Genomic DNA, 13,975 nt, shown 5'->3' on the forward strand with positions numbered 1-13,975 from the left:
AACAGATGCTCACAGTAACGCACACACACGCACACACACACACACACACACGCACACACACACGCACACACGCACACACGCACACACGCACGCACACACGCACGCACACGCGCGCGCGCGCACGCACGCACGCACACACACACACGCACACGCACACACACACGCACACACGCACGCACACACGCGCGCGCACACACACGCACACACATGCACACACACACGCACACACATGCACACACACACACACACACACACACACAGTGTATTTATAGCACAGCAGGCCTCAGTTTGATTCCTGGCAGTCTTCATCAAAATATTTACTTCTAATTAAGCTACATTTTAACGTTAGCTGATTTCTTCTTCACACTGAAGCTGGAAAAAATGTAAACACTTTGCTGCTCATAAATATTACGCTCTGCTGATCCTCGTGCACATGTTTTTCTTCACCTGTGATCGTTCGTCCTTTTATTTCTTAGCTGTTTTAATTTATACATAGTTTTTGTTTTCAGGTCTCTCTAGAAAATAGATCTCGATCTCAAGGAGAAACTGCCATTTTTAATAACGTTTTTAACAATAATAATAATAAAATACAGTTACTGTGTAACAACCCTGCAGTATTTAAAGTTTTTATGGTGTATTTTAGTTTAGAACTGATTTCAGTTGTTTCGTTGATACACTTTAAACCTTTAAAGAGTCAAAATATGAGTTAATCTAAACAATGACGCACTTTCTGTGATGCAGACCCACATCACATACCTAAAGACGTGCCAGCATCTTTACATATTTATGTTTCTCATATTTATTTTCCGATCACTTTAGTTGAGATGAATTTTCAGCTCTGGGAACTTCGTTTGAACAAAGACAGAAGGAGTCGTGGTAAATAAATACGACGTACCACAGAGCCGACAGGAGCCGTTTCCCACAGATCTGGCCCTCAGTCGTCCCGAACGCACAAGCAGAAGCATGTGGAAGCATTTAGAGGTGGCAGCCCCAAATCACCGTGTCCTCCGTCACCCCAGAACACCACCCTGAGAGGGCTGTGAACCCGGGCAAAGAGGTCAGAGGTCAAAGACTCAGGATGGAGTCCAGGCCTCCCAGAAACAAACAGCCGCCAGCAAACCTGACGACCAGAGGGCAACACGGGAGAGAACAAGAGTGCGCTTCACCGGTCTGTGAGCGACTGCGTGAAGCTGGCTCGTCTCCATGGAGTCGGCTGTTGATTACTCGAAAGTCTTGTTTACAACTTTTATGATAAATGTATCAAATAATGTGAATAATTTAAAGGAAAAGCAGCAAAATTTTAATCTTGAGAAGTCGATCTGGCCGATCATCATTTACTGCTGCTCAACTTCTGATGCTGCTTCTTGTGCCCACCAGGGTTACCGTGGGTAACAGGGACAGCATCACACTGACTTTGTGTTATGTGAAGGCTGTGTGCAAGCAGAAGTGGTAGGAGGAGGACCCAATGTGCAGACACTCGGAGGCAGAACGTGAACTCAAAAGGGCAACAAAACTAAGACTACAAAACACACTTACACAGCCAGAACACACAGCTAGATGAGGGTAGATCACAACACTGACTACTGAAACACAGGGCTTAAATACACAGAGGGAGCAATCAGGGAATGTTGTTGTTTGATGTCTTTGTTTTTGGCATAGACTGTATAAAAAGATGGACGGCATACAAAAGCCTCAGCGTCAGCATTTTGACACAGCTTTGACATTCAGACTGAGCGTCTTTGTGTTTGGGAGAGTCAGACACTGTGAACATTACAAGAAATGTCAGCAAAACATCAGATTTCCAGAAGTGCTTCCTAGAAAAGTATTTAATGTCACATCAACAAGGAAACAAATATCTAACATTTTGTAAAAGTGATGGTTATTTGCAGCTTCGCCTCTTTATTGGACTGCCTTGAATCTATATGCACATATAAATATACATAAATATATAAAATATGATATATGCAGATGTAAAGACTCTTTAAGTTGGTGGTGAGAGAAACCTCTCTGACCCCTGACCTTTCCTCAGTCCAACCACATGTCAAAACAGTGAATTAGCAGTCGTGTCAGACGTTCTCTAAACACCTAACAGTCCGAGTGTCATGTCATTATGAGGGTTCAAAGGTCAAGAATAATCATAACCTTTTGTCTTCCTGTTCCACAACGCGTGTCATCTGTTTCTCAGCTGCGCCTCATTCCTCTTTGTTTCCTCTCTCTTTAGCTCGGCTCTGGTAACAGAATCTGCCTCCCTCTTTTCATCGGTGACATTACAGGAACCCGATCTGACGTCCCGCATTCCTGCAAACAAAGACGGAGAGCGAGAGCGAGGGCAGGCAGCGAGGGATAACAAGCCAGTGGAAAGATTTCAGCCACATGAATCGAACGCATGGCGATAACAATGGTGGGAATTCAAGGAAACTCAGATTTCAGTACAGACTTCAGAGCTATATCAGTGTAACTGTGGGTGCAGATTATTGGGGGTGTAAGGAAGTGTGGATCCCCTGTTGTCCTCCTCAGTGCATCATGGGAAACCTAATTACATGTTTGCACCAAACACTCGAGCTAGCATCGATGCAAAGCACAAACCAGCTCCTGTCCTCCGGCTCACAGTGGGATGTTGCACACTCTGCAAACTCCAAACAAAGGATGCCTGAGACATTGTTCTTTGGAACAGGATAATAAAACATGTTCAAGGCTGGAACCAGGCTGCAGATTATATTTAATTATGATTTTTCTAAACTTTTCTGATTCCTTTGTTCCATCAGTCACAGCCCATTTAAAGATCCAGTCCCCTGCAGGGAAACATCGCTGATTTATTAAAGCTCGGCTGCTGTACCTGCTGCATTATGATTCTTATGTAGGACTCGCAACGGTTTTCTTGTTAAACCAGTTTAATCTTGCACGCAGACAAGATAAAAGATGGCTGCAGCTGTCACAGGAATCTAAATGAACAGCCTCATCAGCGGATGTTTTTTTCTCAGTATGTTTGCTTCCTAAATCAGTTTATTTGTGCAACGACTGATGAAAAACCAGCAGCAGTTACCCAAAGATGGGCGAGCCAGTCAAAGTGTTTATGCAGCTAGCTTTAACAGTTTGTCCCAGGCTCTGTGCGGCCCTCTACAGGCCCCGGACTGAGGCCAACAGCAGCAAAGAAAGATGTTTGCATAATGGAAAAGAGCTCAGCCCTCATCCAAAGACCTGAAAGAAGTTTTCAAGAGTTTGTTTCATATTTTTATCCTGATTGTTGAGCGAAACGCGTCCCGAGTAAACGCCAGATGTCCACATGTTTGGCAGAACATCGATCAAATAAAGACTTGAAAAGGTCAAAAGGTTAGATCATCAGGTACGGGCACATACGCGACTGAATTAATCGTGAGCAGAGAACGTGACAGAGCGATCGCTCGAGATTCCTCTCGGGTGAAGTCGACTCTCTACTCTCTCAGTTTTACTCAGCTTTGGGAAATCAGCCAAAGAAAAAGTTCAGACCTGCAGGTGTGGTTAATCGAAGTGATTATATCAACGACTCTAGATTAAAGATGAAAGACTTTGTAACTGCTTCTTCTGTATTATTTTACATTTTTATGACTTGACGACATCCAAATGTCTCCTTCAGGATGTTATTTTTGCCAAAACTAAACAGAATCTAAAGTAAACATGAAGGAACTTTTTCAGTATTTGTTTCCAGCCTGCAGGGTGAGACCAGCAGTGAGTCGGTCCCCATGTTAACGCTTTACAGCAGAAATAAACATGTTTACAGCCTGATACACAGCTGTACGGGTGCAGAAGGCTTTTGTAACTGACCTCTTTAAATTGTATTCAAATCTGCATTTGGGGCGTGGCCTAATACAGGTATAACAGGTGGGTGTAACTTAGCACTTGACCCTCTCTGTTTCCAAAACCAACAGGCGAAAGTGTGATAGCCACGTCCATCTTTTATATACAGTGTATGCACAGCAGGACTGGGCTTTGCTGGACTCATACTGGTCGGGTTAGTGAATGTGCTGCTGCTGCCTTCAACCAGTGTAATATCCATCCATCCATCCATTCGCTTATCCTTTTCAGGGTCGCTGGAGCCTATCCCAGCTGTCATAGGGCGAAAGGCGGGGTACACCCTGGACAGGTCACCAGTCTGTCGCAGGGCCAACACACAGGGACAGACAACCACTCACACCTAGTGACAATTTGGATTATCCAATTAACCTATCCCCACAAGCTGCATGTCTTTGGACGGTGGGAGGAAGCCGGAGTACCCGGAGAGAACCCACGCAAACACGGGGAGAACATGCAAACTCCACACAGAAAGACCCCGGCCTGATGGTGGAATTGAACTCAGGACCTTCTTGCTGTGCGGCAACAGTGCTAACCACCGTGCCACCGTGCTGCCACATTTTTAGCAGGATTGTGTTTGTGTGTATTTACACTTTTATACTTGCTATATTTATTATATCCTGTATGTTAGTCTGCTGAAACATAAGCTCTGCTCCAGTTTCACTGTACAGCGCCCGAGCACAGTGACAATAGAGGAATCTTTATCTTATCTTTATCTTTACACACACAAAGACAAAGGTGTGTGTGTGTTTCTACTATTCTGTTTTTGTACTTGTATCTTGGATGTTTGTGTACTTGCCAAATAACTGCAGTGAACTGCTCCATTTTGATGCTTAGTGCAGCCAGTTTGCGGTGTGCAGCACAGCTGGCACCAAAAGTTTCCGACTCAAAGTACGACTGCAAAATGTTCTTTAATTGACATGTTGGTCAGTCACAGGAGCTCGTTCAGTGAGAGACTGAGATTACCGAAAAGCACCACTGAACGACACAGGAAATCATTCCTGCCTGTGGCCATCTCCCTGTACAACGCATCCACTTAACACACTGTTTGCTGCTACAGCTACACATGTTTCTTTTCCAACTATTTATTTATAAGTGACTTATGTATGTATGTATGTATATATATGTATATATTGTACTATTCTTAGTTAGCGTATTGTCTGTCTTGTCTTAATGTTGGTTTAAAATGGAGCACTGTAACAAAAAATAATTTCCCCCAGGGATCAATAAAGTATTCTGATTCTGATTCTAAATTCAGCATCTTTCACTTTCAGCAGGGTCGGAGTACTTTCCCCTCCGTTCTCATAAATGAGATTCACTCTGAGCTGCTTCTGAAGAAGGATGTTTCTAGAAAGCAGCGGAGAGTATGAAGCGCGTCTTTGATGGTCTCTGTGTGGTTTTCACCTTTTTGCTGAGAAAAATTCCGCCTGTGCCGTTCGTGAGTTTATTTCTTTAAGTGCTGCAGCTACATCACAGAGGAAGACAAGATCCTGGCTGCTTCTGATCGGTGAGGTTTGACTTAGAGGATGTTTGCACGACGGTGGGCTTCTGTGTGGAGTTCCCCCTCGTTGTCTTAGTGAGAAAACCGGAGCAGCAGCCACAGACATCAGGCTGTCAGCGTTTACAGTCAGACTTCCTGTCTCTGCTCTGTGAAAACCCGCCGACTGTAACTGCTGCAGAGCAAACGCTGCTCTCATGTTTAAGGCTGTAAACTTTGAGAAACTAATGCAACAGGTGCAGAGTCAGTGACGGGAAAAGTCACACACACACACACACACACACACACCTGCACACACACACACACACATACACACACCTGCACACACACACACCTGCACACACACACACACACACACTCACACACACAGACACACACACACACACCTGCATACACACACACAGACACAGACACACCTACAAACACACACACACAGTGTTTAAATCTCATTTTATTTTTCTACTATGCAAGAAACTTCAAAACACTTTTTAAATGTTTGTTAAAGACAAATGTCTGTATGTGTTTGAATAAATCACTAAACATTTTTTCACTTTTATTGTTTATACATTTGTAAATTGAATTTATGTTTTTTGTACTGAAAAAGCACTGACTGTATATGAAAGATGACCATCATAAGAAGAGGTTCATTTACCTTGTGGACAGACGATGGAGCTTCTTCTTCACAGACTGATTTAAGGACACGTACAGGAAGTCTATCATGCCACATACGTCTTTAAAATACTCTTATTGTTCCTTAACATTGCCGTCATGCTCACTGTGTCGCCTGTGTCGTGGGAGTAGCGAGCCAATTTTCATATCACAACACGTGTCGCAGGACACAGTCTTTGTGGTGCAGCATCCAGGTGTGCGCCTTTCAAGTTCGTAACTTGGCGTGTTGCGCTGGGTTGAAGGCACGAGGGTACGATCGTGTCATTTGTCCCACCATTTTAATGATGTTTCAGCTCAGGGCCATACAGTATCTGGCCTTCAAGTCTGCCGTCGTTAGCCGTTTCTGGGTCCAAACTCCGCTTCAGATCCCAAAGTCAAACGAACACTGCAGCATCACTGAGAGTTAAAAACTGTCTAAATTCTTTCATCTTTAATAAAATGATCAGCGTTGCTGCTTTACCAGGTGTAACAATTGAGTTTAACATGCAGGCATCCATGAAAACAGGATTTATGATGTTTAACAGAGTTAGAAGTTAGCAGGGAGTTAGCTCGCTAGCTTCCACCTAAATATGATATAGCATGTTCTGACTGAGAGATTTCTGACAAAATTCAAACGTACAGCTCTGCTATCACTTCCAACATAAATGAAAACATGAAGACATGCTATATAAATAAAATGGAATTGAGTTAGTGCTACGAGCTAACCATCACCAGACTCATGCAGTGTAGCAAAGTTACGGCTAGGTAGCTAACAGTAGCATGCTTGCTCAGGTTAATGCTACTAAAATTGTGTGGCTGGCTAGCTGAAGGACCATTAGACAGTGAAATGTGACTGATGAACAGAGGATGCTGCACACTCACTCAGCCAGCATTTACATTCAGTAATAATCTGCAGGGTCTCCCTGACGACCAGTCTTAACAGAGACAAAATTCAAAATTTGAAGTTGTGAAAATCATGAAAACACTGCGTCACGTTCTTACTAGAGTAGGTTTATATCTCATTCATCTCTGCATTTTATTTCACTTATCCCATTCAGGGACGCAGGGGGGCTGGAGTCTGATCCTGCTGTCGAGAGGCAGGATACACCCTGGACAGGTCGCCAGGCTAACACAGAGAGACACACAATAACGCGCAATTTAGAACAACAAATGAATCTAATTAATCTAATTTCTTATCACACTTGACTGAGATGCTGAGCACGGTGCACCAGAGATTTTATCATTTAAAAACAAATCATAGATAATTTATACAAAGATATACATAAACAGCATAAATGTGCTGTTTATATTTTCAAAACTATACTATGGTAACAGCACACTTCCCAAATCATACTTGTTTACAAAACTGGTCTCACATTGTATTGATTTAAACCCAAAACTGGAACTTAAAACCATAACCTCACATCTGGAAAGTCTTTATTATCCTCATAAGTCAAGTTAGAAATAGATTTCTTTTCCCAAACATTCCCATACAATCTGATTCCACACGAGTCGCCCCCTGCTGGCCTTTATAAGAATGCATGTTGGAGGCTTCATTTCTAGTTTGTACAGGCTGCTTGGGAGCTGGATGAAACCAGGTCTATACGATGTTTTATTTCTCGGTGTAATCTGAGAGAATGGGGGCTGTACAGTAGCTCTGAAAGTCGGTGAAGAGCTGCAGGTTTGGCAGTCGCAGTGTTTTCAGCCATTGGTTCGTGTTGTTTACAGACTTTGCTGGTTTGTGGTCACAGCAGCTTTCAGCCTCGATCTTTGTTCCCCAAACCTCAGAGTCCGACTCGCACCACAAATTAGTCTCATTTCCAGACACAAGTTTGTGTTCCCACGGGCTGGTTTTTAGAAAGGTGATCCTGCTTGAGTGAATGCACTTTGTTCCTTTTTTACCATGTTGATCATAACAACCTCTGTTTTTCCAAGTTACTCATATGCTAAGGATATTATTTATCCCTCTGACGGTGAATTGCTGATTTAAAAACAAGCAAACAAACCAACCACAAAAAAACAAACAAAAAAACACTATCAGCCTGTGTTATTGCACGCTGTAAGTGACGACACGAGAGAGAAATCCACAGATTGTGAAATCACTGCAAACAGGCTGCCCTGAAAACAGCTGTGTTTCCCCCCCTTTTGTTTCCTTTGGTCCAAAACTGGTTTGATTGCTTTAGTTCACGATCCTTTTCATCCCCGGGCGCTGAACAGAAGATGACACACCCAGATGAATAATCCCAGGTCATGCAGAAAGTCAACTGTGCAGTCCCCGAGAGCAAATACGGAGCTGCGGTTCGGGCGGCGAAACCAAAGCAGAGGCTGCCTCTCAGTGGTCGCTTTCATTGATGCATTCAGAGAGTACAGATGCACATCTGCAGGCCTGTTGTTACCGAAACTCCGTTTACTTTACACATACTCTGCATAATAAAAACTGTTACTACAACAATGAAAGTACCAGATTGTGTTGTGGAGCTTTCTTTGCGGGTAAAAAGCAGCCAATGCCTAAACAAGAGCCTTAACCGTCCATCATAAAGCTGGAGCGCTGTGAAGCTTTAAATACACTCTGGCTCCCTGGAAGCAAATATAAAGAAATGAGGGTGAACACTTTTTCTATAAATAAAATAGTTTTATTTTGAAGAGTGACGTCAGCTCGCTGTCGGGAGCGTGACGTCAGCGGGTGCGTTGTTGCAGAGTCACTGCGACGGTTCGACTGTAAACAAGCCGAGGACAGAGAAACGTCTCGAACTGAGTCCGAATGTCTGCGCTGTTATCTCCGTTAGTTCATCACGGCTCGTATTCATCCGTGTCCGGTTCCATGTAACCGTCCGTGCTCACTCTCCCCCCGAAGGAACAGATCTCGTTGTCCCGGAGAAAGAGTCGCTCAAAAACGTTCAGACCCTGAAGCTAGCTTAGCTTAGCGTAGCTCTGGATAGCCTACCTGGCTAACCAACATCTGAGGGCCCGTTCAGAGGAAAAGCCCCTCTATGCCCTGGGCACCTCTCTCCCTTCACCGTGACTGGGATATCCTGAACCGTAAGTATGCCCTCCTGTATTTTAGAGGTGTTGCAAGCATTTTAACAGCAGTTAATATGACCTCCAATGCCGAACTAGCTAGTTAGCCTAGCAGCCTGCTAGCATTAGTGCAAAAGGTTTGAAAACACGCTCTTTACATGCAGAGATTTTCAGCGTTTCAGGCATTAACTAAGTCTAATTTTACTGCGAAAGCTCGACAGACGTGCATTAATCTCTCGGTGTCACGTTTCATTTCATTTATTCGGTTTATCTCAAGTAATGTGTTTTTATTGGCAGCGGCTCCGCTCGTCTTTAACTAGAGGCCTGCTAAACTCATTCACAGAACTCTGCGTGTCATTGTGGAGTGATCTCTGAGTTATTAGTTGTAATGTCTCAGTTAACGGTGGATAGCACTCATATTTCCTTCAGAAACGGAACCCCTGCTGTCGTGTTTTTTCCGAGTTTGCTGTCACGTTTATCACGTCTGCCGATCTGATTGGATTATCTATAGCCCAGCTGATCGATCAATAACATATCAACAATCTCAAAAGTTCAGTGTTTGTTGATTTATTGTTTATTTTAGAATTGATTTTAGCTCCTTGGATCAGCGAATATGGCCTTTATTTTTAATTGAATTTTTTCATTACTGGAGTAGTAGTTGGTAATTTTTTTAGAAAGGCAGAAAATACCTTCTTATGACCACTTAGGTCTGTCTGATATTTAATTTACTTGGAAATTAATAAAAAAATGTTGACTCAGAAAACACAGAAATGCCTCTTTAAGGAGCTGAAATTATTTGTCTTTCTCATCTTCTGTGTGTGTGTGTGTGTGTGTGTGTGTGTGTGTGTGTGTGTGTGTGTGTGTGTGATTTGATTAAAGACTAGTTCTAGTTAATTTTCTGATATTGTTTACTCGTCCAGTGTTTTCATTATACTGACTCTTTGAACAGCTGCTCCCACTAAGCAGCATATTCTCAGCGCCGCTTGATAACAGATGTGACTTTTAATTAAAATTGGAATCTCTGTGAAGGAAACCGTGATGCGCACTTACCTGTGTGGCTTTATCTGCAAAACACTGTTGTGTGTTTCTATTTTGTAGCTGGGTGGCTGGTCAGAGCGGCCTCCTCCCACCATGGAGGCAGGAGGGAAGGACTGTGAGGAGGAGACGCTGCAGATGGCGTTCAAGAAGCTGAGGGTTGATGCTGAGAGGTAAACACAGGCCAAAAAAAGTTTTTAATTTATTTTAAAATGATTTTTTTAAATTAAAACCCCCACAGGCCACTTTATTAGGTTCACCTGTTTGACTCCTTGTCTATTTAGCGAATCACATGGCAGTAACTCTGCTTTCCTCTCTCCTTCCAGTTTGCCCGGAGCTGTGAGTGTTTCGGAGGCGGTAACTTCCAGAGCAACATCGCGAGCTTGTCTCGACTCAAGCGGAGCGAAGCCCAAACTCGGCTGCCCGAAAGACAACTGGCACAGGTAGGCTGATTCTCTGGGAGACGCTCGATCACAGGAACAGACAGTGTGGATACTTGTGTCCATCATTGTGAGCTTTTTTCCACTGAGTCAGAAAAGAAGAGGAGGCACGTTTCGTTCTATCAGTTCCATCCTAAACACAGCCTCAGGACTCAGACACTCTGGTTTGACTTTTCTTAACTGGTGGATGCTTTAACTGTTCTAATCCAGTGGAGTGTAATGGTTTTTATTCAGCGTCATTAGGAAAAAAACAGGCTAAACTGGTTATTTTAACTCTAAGCTGAGTCATAAAGTTTAAGTCAGGCATTGTTTGCTTGTTTAATAAATACGTGAACACGTGAGGAGGAGATCTAACCCTCGTGTTTAGTGTTTTGTTTTGTTTTTTGTTCTAAAAACAACCTGTGAAGGTTGTGAATGTTAAGATGTGGCAGTCTGTGGAGAAGTATTCATTCATGCCAGTGATATTCCAACACTGGTGACTTTTTGGTTTTTACAGCAAAGAGTAAATGATTAAATGAAACTGACTAACAGAGCAGTAACCAGCTGCCTCTCCAGCTGGTGGCCTTTCTTCTGATGTGCAGCATCTGTGAGCTCGGCACAGTGGCACCGGCGCTCCGCCTGCTGCAGGTTCTGGTTACAGTGGCTCTTGATCTCAGAGCAGATCCTCAGAACAGAACCAGGACTGCAGATGCTAGCTGTGATCCAGGCTGATGGAGATAAAAGTCTGTCTGACATCAGGGGTTGGGTGGAATTGTAGCTCAGAGGTCAGCAAACATCTGGACTGAAAAATAAGAGCGAGGGTTTTTTCTAAGGTCAGACTTTGTGTTGTGTCTTTCAGGTGACGCCTCTTTTCTCGTTGAGTGTTTATTTTGGAGTTCTTCTTTGTGATATTTGATTTTCTCTCTCGTCCTTTTAGCTGCATGAGGAAAACTTCCAGAGGAGCGTCCAGAACACAGCGCCGTCGCAGGTCCAAGTCGCCCATCCTCCACCCACCAAAGTTCACCTACTGCAGCACCTCCGGAGCGTCTGCACTGTCGCCCCCTAGTGGTTGCCCGAAGCACCAGCGCCTGGCCGCGCCTGAGCCTGCCCCACCTCGTCCGGCAGCAGACGGACTAGCTGCCTCGCCCGTGGCCATCCCGGTCCCAAAAGAGCACTCCTCTCCAGGCTCACCCGGGCATGTCCCCACTCTGGTTTTTGGATCCTGTGCTGCTTATGAGACGCATATTAGAAGCGTGGCTTCCCCACAGTCCTCACAAGAGATCCCCACTATCATCACCGCTACGTCCGGGCTGGCCGGAGGAAAGTCGAGTGAGGACAGCAGCCCGCAGAGCAGCGAAACCCGAACGGGAACATCCCCGAGATCCAGACCGGCAGAGGCTGCTGACTTCCGAGCTCTGTCCGAACTCCACAGTGGCAGGTCTGCCGAGGGTCCCCACGCCGCCTGTTCCTGTGCCCAGAGAAGCAGCTCAGAGTCTCAAGAGGACGGCAAGCAGGGGGTCGAGTGTCAGTGCCATCATCAAGGCTGGCACGGTGTGGAAGTCTACTCCTTCACGGGGCTCCGCAACGTCATATCGGAGTGTGAGAGGAGCCTGCCGAGCAGCGAGGAAGCATCCAGAACTCTCAGCTGTAACGCGGCGGCGTCTCCGGCGCTGTCGTCAGGCTCCCCTCGCTCCTGCTCAGAGCAGGCGCGCGCCTACGTGGATGACATCACAATAGAGGACCTTTCTGGCTACATGGAGTATTATTTATACATCCCCAAAAAGATGTCGCACATGGCCGAGATGATGTACACTTAGAGTCAGATTTATTATTACCACTATTATTATGTCAGATAAGGAAAATGATAAGACGGTAACAAGGGTATTTTTTTCTGTCGATGAGAGAAAAGTTGGCCTTGGAGGAAAGTAGGAAAGGTGCTAGTAGAAGGAAGAGTTAGGAATAAAAGTTTCATTTAAATGGACAAAGGTTGGCCACAACATTAGAACCACTCATAGGTGAGATCCACATGTTAAGTTGTGACGTTCTGTTAATCCACGTCTGTTATATTCCCACGCTCTGTTACAGCAGCAAAACAAAACAGCTCCTGGCCCGATCGAGGGTCTGTGGGAGCCCAATTCACAGAGGCCCCTGAGCCCATAGGAACCAGCCCCGGGGGCCACAGGCTGCCGTTTCAAAGCTGGTCCAAGCACATCCTGCTAGCGCTCTGCTAGCGTTAACTTTAACCCACCTTTCTGGAGGTGGAGCCGGGGGGCTGGAGGCTTTTCCAGCTGACATAGGGCCAGAGGCAGGTCTGTCACAGGGCTAATGCACAGAGACAGGTTGCTGTTTTTCTCATGAAATTCTCATAAATTTGCATGAAGATTAAACGTTATTCTGAATAATTGTCATAAATTCAGTATAAGTTTGGTTTAGTGGGTCAGTGACACAGTGTCAGCCTGTAAACCCACAACCAGAGGTGCACGGCTGCCCGCTGTGCCTGCAGTAGGGGAGGGTGTGACTTTTGAATGTTAGAAAAATCATTAAGTTATAAAAATTCAACTTTTTTTTTTGTCTTTCTTTTTTCTTCGGGTGAGTGAAAGGACACATACCTACAAATGTAGGAAAAAAATTGATACTAACTACAAGACGGTGAGATTAATGTGACAAAAATAATCCAGAAATGAGGCCCAGAGCCTTCGACTGCGCTTCAAACGTGTTGAAGTGGATTATATTTGAATCCAACGTGTTTTGATAGCACGCTCTCTCAGATTTGTTTAAAGATGCTTCGTATCCAGTAACTCTGATAACCAGAAGCTGTCGTATTTTGGAGCCTGACTGTCAGTAGGTGTGCAGACCGTGTCAGGCAGGCGGCTTTAATGTTGTGGCTGATGGCCACAGAATAGACTAACCCACGTTTAATGTTTCTGTTTGTCTTTCTGTGATTTTTACTAAATCTGACAGAAACTCGTCACAGCCAGCTGTTTCGCTTTAGTTTCGCCTTTCTCTTTGTGCCCTGTGGATCACTTTTCTTTCTTTGTTTGTTTTCGGTTTACAAATGAAGTTGCCAAAGCTCCTGGTGCTGGGTCTTGCAGAAGACAGGAACACGCGAACTTGTCATGCCAAGTGTGATTCTGTTTTTGGTGTTTGTGGCGACCTCAGGAGTCGCCCGTCTGGATTTAATTTCACTCAATAAAGAAGTAAAAAATGGAGAATTCGTCGTCTTCACTCGTGTCAATGAAGCTAATCAGAGATTTTTCTAACATGCTCGCACGGAGTTTACAGGGAGTAATAAAATAATTTCAACACAAACCCTGAAGCCCCAGTCACAGTCACAGATGGCAGTTATCAACAACTGTCTCTTAAACCATGCTCTCTGCTTTAGGCTCTGGGCACGCTCACAAAAAAGGGGCGTTTCCCGTGTCTTGTGCACAAATTGATCCCCATGAGTGTCACCTGCTTGAGTGATTAGTTATATCATGATAAAATGGTGTCTAAAATCTATAAAGAACATAATAAAAGTAACAGTAAA

At 44.4% G+C, this 13,975-nt stretch overlaps 1 protein-coding gene across 1 annotated transcript; it reads left to right on the top strand.

The window, feature by feature from the left end:
- The first annotated feature begins 8,645 nt into the window (after nt 1-8,645).
- oser1 (oxidative stress responsive serine-rich 1) lies at nt 8,646-13,658 on the top strand. The gene is made up of 4 exons (XM_004558983.3): nt 8,646-9,013; nt 10,091-10,200; nt 10,354-10,470; nt 11,384-13,658. The coding sequence occupies exons 2-4, from the start codon at nt 10,124-10,126 to the stop codon at nt 12,261-12,263; spliced, it is 1,074 nt and encodes a 357-aa protein (XP_004559040.2). The 5' UTR covers nt 8,646-9,013; nt 10,091-10,123; the 3' UTR covers nt 12,264-13,658.
- Nucleotides 13,659-13,975: the final 317 nt, after the last annotated feature.

This window comes from Maylandia zebra, linkage group LG5, assembly GCF_041146795.1.
Source record: "Maylandia zebra isolate NMK-2024a linkage group LG5, Mzebra_GT3a, whole genome shotgun sequence".
NCBI classification, from domain to species: Eukaryota; Metazoa; Chordata; class Actinopteri; order Cichliformes; family Cichlidae; genus Maylandia; species Maylandia zebra.